At 40.1% G+C, this 10,883-nt stretch overlaps 1 protein-coding gene across 3 annotated transcripts in view; it reads left to right on the top strand.

The window, feature by feature from the left end:
* Positions 1 to 233: 233 nt before the first annotated feature.
* The window catches only part of zbbx (zinc finger, B-box domain containing), a 56,902-nt gene continuing 46,252 nt past the window's right edge, over positions 234 to 10,883 (top strand). For 2 of the 3 annotated variants that reach the window (XM_037083962.1, XM_037083953.1), the window contains exons 1-3: positions 235 to 446; positions 2,015 to 2,146; positions 2,679 to 2,792. In XM_037083962.1, the coding sequence (XP_036939857.1) occupies positions 2,082 to 2,146; positions 2,679 to 2,792 (179 nt within the window). In that variant the 5' untranslated portion in view covers positions 235 to 446; positions 2,015 to 2,081. Of the gene's footprint in view, positions 447 to 2,014; positions 2,147 to 2,678; positions 2,793 to 10,883 lie in introns of all 3 variants that reach the window. The other variant, XM_037083970.1, reaches the window with a different exon arrangement.

Raw genomic sequence — 10,883 nt, 5'->3', positions numbered from 1 at the left:
ATATGGGACTTTATGCCTTTGAATCCGATGTTTATTCCCAGAGCAAACAAAAGCATACTATATTAATTCTTTTAAAAAGTTGAACATTAGTTAACAAATTCAGTCAGGGGAAGGTTCATAACGGCAAACACATGGGGAAACTGAACAACCTCCGGTGAAAACCAAGGAGAGGTTACATAATAAGTGTCAGTGGAGCAGCGCTCACCAGCTGCGGAGCTATCGCGAGATGGGCTCTGGTTGCTGTGGCAACACCAGCCCGACACAAACGCCCTGGGCACAGAGGCTGGAGCAAGCCGCCGGCGAAACACTAAAATATTGAAATAAAAAACGTAAATTATTTAAATATTGGGTTCAATTAAGTGACAATAAAGCATGCTGAATGTAAAAGCGAAAGACTGATTTAACCGTAATGAGCGGTTAAAACGAGGACAATCACAGAGCATAAGGTAAGTCGAGTATTTCAGCAGCGTGTGAAGTTAGTTTATGTCCCTCGAATCACGTTAAAGTTAATGTAACGTTATTAACACTGGTTAGCTTTGCTTACACTCAGTCTATGTATCTGTCCCTTTTGCAGTATAGTACCTTAAAGCGTTTTAAGCGAGTCACTGGTAACTTTAGCTGTCATCAAACGCCTGTTTACACAGACTCTTTCCTGGTAATTTGCGCAGAAAATCTGTGACAGCTAGCTAAATTACGCTAGTTGACGCGAGGGGCAGCTTCATGTAGCCACATTTCCCCATTTGACTCTAATAACACAGGTGTAAATAACGTTAATCAAGATACATTGTGTATTAGGTTGCTGGTATAGCTTTAAGGGGCATTTACTGTATAATTTAGCCATTGTTAATGATATCACAAGATTAAGTAAAAGATTGAAGACTTTTCCTATGCACACAAAATAATTGAATCTCAGATTCTGAGCAGAAAATTGTTAGTGTTAGTGAGCACTTCTCCTTTGCCAAGAAAACCCATTCACCTGACAGGTGTAGCATATCAAAATGCTGATTAAAAAAACATTAATGCACCAGTGCACTTTGGACGTGTCTCTAAAATGTCATTCTAAAATTAGCAGTCTTGGTAAATTTACTGTTTTTTTAAATGCTTTTTTAGTTTACTGACCAAAGCGCTTCACAACACTTGTCACATTCACCCATTCCCTGTTGAAAAACAAACAAACAAACAAACAAAAACCAAAGTGCATAGACCAGCACCAAACCAGCACCAAAACACAACAAATGCTGGTCTTGCTGGTGACTGGTCAGCAGGGTTCACGCACACAACCATACACTGATGGCAGAGGCTGCCATGCAGCTGTCAGCAACTTTCTCAAGGAAGCTCATCTGCATGCTCACCATCCTCACCAAGGTCTTGACCTGACTTGTGTGGGCAAATGCTCACTTTTGATGTCACCTGGCAGTTTGGAATGGCAGTTGGCAGTTGTTTTTTTTTTTTTTTTTTTTTACAAGGAATGTGTTTTTGGAGTTTTAATACTTATGATTGAAGAAAATGATGGAAAAAAAATACCCTTAAAACTTACATGTAAGTTATCAGTTTAACGGCAAAGTTAGTCCACCATTGTTTAGGATGGTGGGTGGAAGTTTCATAAAAGGTAACAATAAGTGAAATGTCAGAGTCTTTGAGGTTACCCACAGTGAGCAAAACTCATTGTAGCTAATAATCGCCTCCACCTAGTGTCACTTTGCAGTCAGCTGAATTGCAAGCAGGTGTGGCTGCCTTGCTCTCTTGCGCTAACTATGTATAATATCTGCCTTACTGGCTAATTGGCTTTCACTGGTGAAAAGAGTTGCCAGTCCTTTGTCAATGCAATAAGCCTGCAAGATACAATTTAAACACACATTGTCTGTTTTAACTGCTTCTTATACATTTGAGCAAAATCTGTGCCTGCTCTTTTGCTTATTTCATTGTAGCAGTGTTCATTGATAGCAGTGTGTGATTTAACCTGGGCACAGTGGGATAGCCAGTTTTATGCTATTGCTGTTGGTTTTTATTGCAGAGAGACTCTTAAGAAAATACGAAAAAAAGCCCAACAAGAAATACCTGACCTTCCAGAAAGAAGAGGCATGAATTCAAATGACTTTGTGGTGCTTCCTAACAACAAGGCCAAATCCGTTAAGCTCAAAGCCAGGTAAGATGAGATAAGATCAATTATGTAATTTGAGGCATTAGGTAAAAGCCTGTTAAGGTTACTTGACTGCCATACTGTTTCCATCTATTCCTTTTCAAATTCTGCCCAGAGAATGAGCATTTGACAAAATGGAGTTTCAGACAAGTTAATCATGCAACCTGGATTCTGATTCAGAGCAGCGTATTTGTTTTCTTCATATATTGGGCAATACAAAATTGAGTCCAGTCTCCTGCATAGTTTCTCATTTCCAACAGGTAATTGTCTTAATTGATGTCTGCCTTGATGGCACCCTGATCCAGTGACTAATTGATTAAACTATTGATCAGTCATGGCAATGGGGATCTGCTAGCGCAGCAGATGGATTGAACATATTGATGAAAGCCTGGCTGCCCAATCTGACAAAGTAGGTCATTTGTATGATGATGATTGTTATTGATTGATTGTATAAAAGTGTGTGTGTGTGTGTGTGTGTGTGAGTGTGTGTGTGTGTGTGTGTGCGCGCATGTGTGTGTGTGTGTGTGTGTTGCCATAGGAACATGCAAGAGCTGCAGTTGAAGACGGTGACTCTGGGCCAGGAGAGACAAGAGATGGAGGAAAAACTGCAACAGCTGAAAGAGAGCATGAGTAAAGAGAAGGAGGAGAGAGGGTGAGTATTAATGCAGCAGTGAGAGAAGAAAGGAGAGAGATGGCAGAGGAGGAGAGAGAGGCAGGCCTTAGTGGGGAGGTGAGAATGGAAGTAAGATAGTAGAAAGCTGAAGTAGAGGATAGGTTGAGTGAGAGACGGGACACAGGGTAGTGAATTTTGTGCAGGCTGGGCTGCAGCAGATGTTAGGGAAGCCAGAGAAAAGGTAGACATAAAATCCTGACTCACATTTTAAGTTACCACACAGGTCATTTTACTTCTCCTTTTGAGGAATTTAAAAAAAATGGCTATATAATGATACACAACATATATTTTGATATCTTGAAATCTCCTCAATAGCTCTTCATATATGGTGATGACCAAATACAGTAGCCTACCTATTGTAGGGAGGAAAATTTGTTCTTTCACAAAATATAAGCACAATTTTATTTTTGATAAATAATCATCAGTAATGTGCATGTAATGACTAAGTGGGTAAGGGCAAGTTTTTGAACAAGTAAAACTGTCTGTAAATTCTTGAAGATTTCCAAAAGCAGCAATTGCAGGTGCATATTTGGACCTCACTGCTTCCCAGTGATCCAGTGTCGCCTGTGTGATGTCAGTTTGCAGCTTTGCCATTCATCCATAAAAGCACCACATGAAAGCGAAAAGTGAATTTTGCCTTCTGAGATGGTTATTATAACATTAACTATTTACTGACTGTTAAGTGTGCATGTATATAGATATAGATATAGATTTTTTTTAGGTGGGCCTTGTTTTAGGTGGTTAAAATTCGCTTTGCATCTGGACCCCTTTCACTGCAGTACAAAGCCGAGAGTCTGGGCTTGAGCAGCTCTCTGCTTCTCCAAACTGAGGCTGCACTGATCGGCAATTATGGTATGGAACAGACCGGCTATAGATATGTACTTTATTTGACCCTACTTCAAAAAACCTGAACTATCCCTTTAACTGTTTAATGCTAGAGACTGAGGCAAACAAAACTGATATGTCACGTACCAAACACCTACCCTCTCTGACCAACCAACCATGTTATGTTATTATAAAGACAACACTCATGTCATTTCACAATACAGCAGAAATCAATTAAAAATCTAAGACCCAAGATATATAGTATCATATCACAATTTTTCAATAATAATGAAAAATAACAATTTTGCACATACTGCTCAACCCACCCCTGAGCAACAGGTCTCTAAGGATGGAGCCCTCCATCTGTCTCCCTGTGACTGTCCAACGCTTTAACACAATGCAAGACATCTCAACAGCCATATGCCTGATTTTCTTGAGTACTGGAATATATACAGTATTTGATTTGGCATGTTCTGATACTGAAATGTTACCATTATATTGGTCACGGTAACCGCCAGTGTGAGATGAAAAATACAAAGCTACCATCCATGGACAGATAGGGAGAAAACAGACAGAGGGATGCCAGGAAAAGACAGGAACCAGAGAAGACAGAGAAGGAAGAGTAGGAACCAAAAGGAAAAGGGCACCTCTCAGAGAAAGTTGAGGGACAGAGGAATCAATTCAGTGGATTGGTAGCTAAGTAGCTTAATGTGTAGATGCTAGATAAAATTACATCCAGACTGCCACAGCTAAACACATAAAGAACAAAGCAGGTGACAAATGTAGAGACAGGAGTCGGTTAGGCAGGTACGGTAAGGTGGTGAGAAAGACTCCACCAGCTGTAAAAAAGCAAGCAACAAGAAAGCCAAGACACTGAGTAATAGAGATGGATGGAGGAGGGGACTAAATAAAAGAGAGGGGGAGGTCAATGACTTCTCTCCCTATAAAGGTCAAGAAAAGGTTCCCATGAAAGGAAAAAAGGAATGGTCAGAGAATTGGAAAAGGCCACTTATAGATGAAGTAGGTTCATGCTCATAAATGTAGTGGACTATTCAAAAGGTCAGTGCTCTGATGCCGCCTCCCTCACTGGAATCGATGGCTGACAGTATTCCCCTCATGTCACGTTCAAAGGAGATCATGCTTAGCCCAAACAGAGGATGCAAGATTAAGCAACCGCAAACTGAAGAAGTAAAACTAAACTGGAAGCTCATATAATATTAAACAAAAAGAAGAAAATGTCATGATATTTTCAATAAGGATTAAATTTGTTTATAGCATGCAATACACTAGCTGTCACAACTTCTCAGAGTAATTGCACAGGATTTACAGAGGCTTAGATATTTACTGGTGCAACATGTGCACTGGTGCCCATCAAATGCTTGTATTTATTTCTGTGAATATCTCTCACATATTTGTTGCATTTTGAGAAGTGGAGGCAATGATAAAAGGCAAAAAGGTGAAAAGAATGTTTCATTATCTTCGAAAGTTTAAGTTCAGCACAGTGGAACCACATGTTATTCCCATGATACTATTCAGTGAGCATTTAAATCCCAGCCGGTGTCCTTCAGTTGATAGTCTTTCATTTGAAAAAACAAAGAATAAAAAGAAGGGGTGGACTTGTGACACTATTAAGAGTACAGCATTAACATTATAGATTAAGATTAACCCAGTATCTTTGAGGCTTTGCACCTATTTGGGTGAAGGCCTTTCTCACGGCAGAGAATTGCAAGTTCGAAATTGGACACTTGGGAGATCGAACAGCAATTGTTATTTGGACTGTACTTACTTAGATATAGACTTTGAATTAGACCAGTAATTTGGCTGTGACTACTGACGTTTCACACGTTCACAACAACACAAGTACAGACAAGTCTTGTCTCCTAAATCCATAACATCATATTCATACAAGTCTACTCTCAACTTGCCTGCAGTAGGAGCACTTTGTGATCGTGTTCTCTTTGAGGTAGATTAACTGTATTTTTTCTCTTGTAAGGGCCAGGTCTGCATGTAATGAAATTGAGTCAGTGTGCAAACTGATCATAAGCAATGGAAACAGACTGCTTCAATCTAATATGTTTGGTGTCATCATTACAAAGGAGATTATGGTTTGTCTGTGATTCCATTTTGGTGATCAATAGTGGGCAGAGTATTAGACCTAGTGATAAACAGTCTGTTAACTATTATCATTTTGTGTGTAAGTGTCTGTTTGACTCTTGAAATATAAAAATTGTATGTGCCCTTCTTTAATGGATTAGACTCTCATAAACAAAAAATCATTTATTTTTTCTCCATTTTCATTACAGAGTATGTACCTGGTCCATTACTGTGACTATCATCAACAAATTCAGATTGAGGGGCACCCCAGCCTGTGTGCACAAGACATTAATTTGCAGAATGAAAACAAACCCTGGTTATTAACGTGATTGTTTGATTCTCTGTTCCTGGCTCACCTAATTTCATTGATAAGTGTGGGGATGCTTTAAACAATGTGAAGCTATGGAGAACATGTTAATAGAGGTGTATATCACAATATATGAGCACATAACTCAGGCATAGTTTTAGGGAGAGGCAGAGTTCATATATTACACACAGAGTCCTGCAAAATGTAACAGCCACAGAAAGGTTATACACACACATACACACATTTACAGCCAGTGCAGCTAATTACAATATCAGTGATTTAGAGCAGAGGTATGCTGAGAGGCACTTGTTCCACATGATGTATTTCCTTTGGTTTATATTCATACATCACAACCAAACAAGGAAATGCATACTGTAGACTATAATTGTAGGTTAATGTACTTTACACACTTTAGGAAGTGTGTATGTGTGTGTTTGTGCACGCGTGCCTGTATAAATACTACTTTGTTTCTCAGTGGAGGTCTAGCTCTAATTAAGAAGCCATACATCAGTATGGGGAGAGGGCCATCTTGTCCGGGTTGCACCAACGATAAGCACATAAACACAGTGTTTCCTGTCACACTGAAATACTGCAACATTTACCGCTCCACCAGCCCCAAGATACGACAAGGTGTGTGCGTGGCTGCCTGTGTGTGTCACTTGATACTAGTCCTCCATAAATAATGGCTCTTTGTTGTTTGTGTGTTTTTTAACACCTTGCCTGTTAAAGAGAGTACTGCACTTTTTTAGATCTGTATGTCTTGTCCTCCTTAATCAACTCTTCTCGACTGCTACAGGACAGGACTCCTGCTTAAACCCTGCAGTATATCTCTGAAATATCAGTAGCCCGAAAAAGATTTTACTGTGGGTGAGCCAGCTTGAAAGAGGTGGAAAGATACAGAGAATGTTTGTGTGTGTGTCCAAGGTAGTGTGTGAAGCCAGGAGAAGAGGCTCAGCTGGCTGTGTGTCAATAGATTAAATAAATAGATTGATAGTGCACTCCAGATGTGAAGCGGCTGAAAAGTAATGATAATGATTCTAATTGTTACTTCATGTTTAGTGTTTTATATAGAAAATAATTGATAAATAATGCTCTGCTGACTTGTTTTTTCATGTGCAACTACTCAGGCTTGACTGTTCAGAGCTGTGGTCAAGAAAAACACTTCAACACCTTTTTCATTTCTCAGGCTACTGCTGCTAGAGCAGAAGACGGGAAGCAGGGAGTCACAGCAAGTCCTCTGTGCCAGTTGAGATGGGTCAGAAGATTAGCTTTTTATATTTGACTGCTGTCTGTCTAGTTTAACGCAACTGCCATACTTCCAAGCTCAGTTTGTTTTGTTTATTTGCTGTCTGTTAGTCCGACATTCTTTAATATACACTTGACACAGTGAGCAGAAGGTAGATGGTAGGTAGAAGACAAATTTGAAGGAGATGTGATGAAGCTTAAAACAAATGAACTGGTATTGAAGAGGAGCAGTCATGGAGGAAATTACCTTATTAGGTATGTCCTGTCAGGCTTTTACAATTGAGCTCCACATTAATGTTCCTGCAGTTCCCTCCTTCCTTTTATCTGAAAGTGTGTCTGGCGATGCACCAGTCCCTCAGATGTGAAACTCAGCTTAACAGTTTGAATCAATTAATTGGTACGCCTCTAATGAAAAAGAGGAAACAACTTCTCATCAGCTCCTCTCTGATTGACATGGGAGAGAAAAGGAAGGATGGGGAGTTTAACCAGGTGCTCAGATGTGTAGGTTACCTGGATTTTCTCTAAGCTCCCTCCCTTACATGTGAGTGTATCTTTGACAAGTCTGTACTGGAGAGCTGTGATTTATGCTCAGGCTGTGTAGTGTACTGTGTGTCTGTGTTATGCACCACTCTGTTTTTCTCTCTATCTGCTCCTCTCTTAGATCGCAGAGCTCCCGGAGTCGATGAATTGTTCATCTCTGTCTTAGTTGTGCTACACGGTATCTCCCCCTCTCATACCCAGCCAAAGAATAGGCGAACAAATTCAGTTTGCTGAGAGGAGGTGCGGTATAATCACTTTGTGAAGAGTACACAGGCAATAATAAAGCCAGAGCGGTGGCTTGGGGCAAATGCAGTACATCATTCTCTGCTTTGGCCTGCCCGAATCTCAGATTTAATGTAGCTTTGTCTTTAGACCTACACAGCTTACAGACACTAGCTCTTGCCTCATCTAAAAGTACAGTTGAGGAACCCCCATTTTTTCCTGCTTTCTTTGCTGTCTCTGTGCTGTGCTTTTCTTTCTACTGGCTCTTTTGCGCCCTCTTTATTTCCTCCTTTATTCTTTTCTCAGTTTTTGGCCTCATTTGTTGTTTTTAGCTCATTTCTTTCAGGTCCCTGTTTCAGTCTGTATGTGTTAGAGCTGCAACAGCTTATTTTGTATAGATGAAAGAAAGTTAGTTGCCAACCATTTAAATAATTGATTAATTGTTTAGGTCATTTTGTCAGGCAGAAATGTTAAAAAAGGCTGTTTCTAGCTTTTGAAATGTAAGGATTAGCAACGTTCCTCGTCATTTAGACTTTGGATTGTTTTTTGGAAAAAAGAAACAATGTGAAGGCATCACTCTAGTCTCTGGGAAGTTGTGATGAGCCCAACAATGTGACATATAATAGACAAAACAATCAATTAATCTTGAAAATCTGGTGATCTATTGAGAATGAAAATGATAGTTTGTTGAGCCTAATACGTGCCACGTGTGTCTTGTGTATGCAGGACTAAAATGTGTTTGTAGGATTCTATGGCAGAATCGTTCTTGTCTCTAGTAAGTATCTCTCTCGTCTCATCCATCTCTGAGTTTGCCCCATCCTCTCGTTCACCCTGGGAGAGAGGGAATCGAGAGAGGACACGATTACTTTAGCATTAGACTTCACAGTGTGTGTGCATTTGCATGTGCGTGTGCTTTCGGGACGCAGATGTTGTCAGTTCTCCCTTTGGGTGACATGGGTCAGTTAAAGGTGATAGCCGTGTGTATGTATGTGTGCATGTCCTTGTATCAGACATGAGTGTGTCCAAGTACGACAGGTGGTGTTTGCCTCGGGTTGAATTGAATCTGTTGGCGTCTCCTCTCCTTTCATTTCAATATAACTTTTTTTATCATTGCAAATTATGAGCTTCTTCTGAGCTAATGTGAAAGTGTACTCCTCACTGTGCTTCTTCTGCTTTGCTTTTGATGAAGAAATGTTTTTTGATGAGGTGGTATTAGGTGTCTCGTTTGATGTTTGTTTCCAATATGCAAGCTGTGACTCAGAGGTTATCATCTGCTATCCACCCACTAGACAGTGAAAGGTGCACTGTGTGATAGTAGTGTGTAAATGTGTGTGTTTTTCTCTCTTTGTGTAACAGGTGTAGTCAGGTCACTGCCTCTGTCTCTTGCTGTCTCTTTTGCTCTATCACACATGTAAAGACGCGCACTGTTATTCTTAGTTGAAAGTGTTATAAGAACTTTGGTTGTGCTGATTAAACTTTACACTTTGGAGACGTCTGCTGGCTGCACTGACAGTTCCATCATAAAACCGTGTGTCTGTATATTTGTGTGTTTGTAAAATGGAGAAAAGTCAGCTGCGGGAATGTATATGCATCTTTATTCTTCTAAAAACAATGGTTAGTCATAATTATTGTGAAGTATTTACTTATATAATATGTGTATGTGTGGATTACATAATGAGATTTTTGCTAATGCAGAGTCCGCAGAGATACACATATGCAGGCACATACACTTTATCTCTCCAGGCTGCCTGTCCTGAGGGGACACCCTGTCATCTCTCACCGACAGGGGTGTGCCTCAACTGTCTCCCCTAGCGACAGTCCAGTTGCCAAGGTGATGTGGCCAGGGCGATTACCTGACACCCACCGTCAGTGTCAGCGCAGCACAGCAACGGCGTCAGGGCTGTTGGCAACTCTTGCCATCGCACACACGCAACACACACAGATAGAAAGAGACACTCTCATACACGCAAATAGAGTCAGACTTCCTGTGCCTTGACAGGCTGCCAGCTCAATCCAAAATAAACTTCTTTCAAAGACAGCCAGACATCACAATAGCATAAATAGCATAAATAATTCAACGACATGAGCATGAATAACTCCCGTCTAAATGAGGATTCCTCTCCATTTCTCAACTTTCTGCAACTGACAGGATCATCCTGCATGAGTGTGTATGCACACATGTGCACATTTGCATTCACGTTCTTGTATTTGAATCTGCATCTGTGTGTGTGTGTGTGTGTGTGTGTGTGTGTGTGAGTGATAATGTTGGAGTAAGTATAATTCCTATCATATTTCTTCTATTTTTGTGTGAAGTTCAATAGACCTCTGTTGTCTGCAGCAAAATGAAAAACATTCCTTTTGGTCTTAGACGCAATGTGAAAATGTAGGCCCCTGTGACTTTGTACGTGCGCAGAATTCATGTTGGCAGGGCCAAATTCTTGTGTGTATGTGAAGGCATGTGGTAAAGTGCTTTTCCTTGCTGTTCAACAGTAAGTCCTCTTAACAACAACACAAGGACTGACTGATAAATTAAACACTCTTTTCTATCTAATGGAACAAAGTGATTTTTCAAATTCCTTTTTTTTCATGGATTTAGTCTGAAGGACTTAGGATTTAGTTATGTGGTGCTGTTACGCCTTTTTCATGCTGATATTATTTTCTTTTTCTTGACATCAGTTCCTTCTCCTCTTTTTAAGCCTGACACAGTTATTAAAATGCTTCAGTCTCTTCAAGTACTTCAATGGATTAAAATCCATTAACTCTGAGTTTTGTTACATCTATCCTGCCTTCACTTTACCCACTTAAAATACAGGAATACTGAGATGTTTGCAATACAG

This window comes from Acanthopagrus latus, chromosome 2 (assembly GCF_904848185.1).
Source record: "Acanthopagrus latus isolate v.2019 chromosome 2, fAcaLat1.1, whole genome shotgun sequence".
NCBI lineage: Eukaryota > Metazoa > Chordata > Actinopteri > Spariformes > Sparidae > Acanthopagrus > Acanthopagrus latus.
Note: the sequence above shows the minus strand (reverse complement) of the source record. Positions and strands in the feature narration are given on the sequence as shown.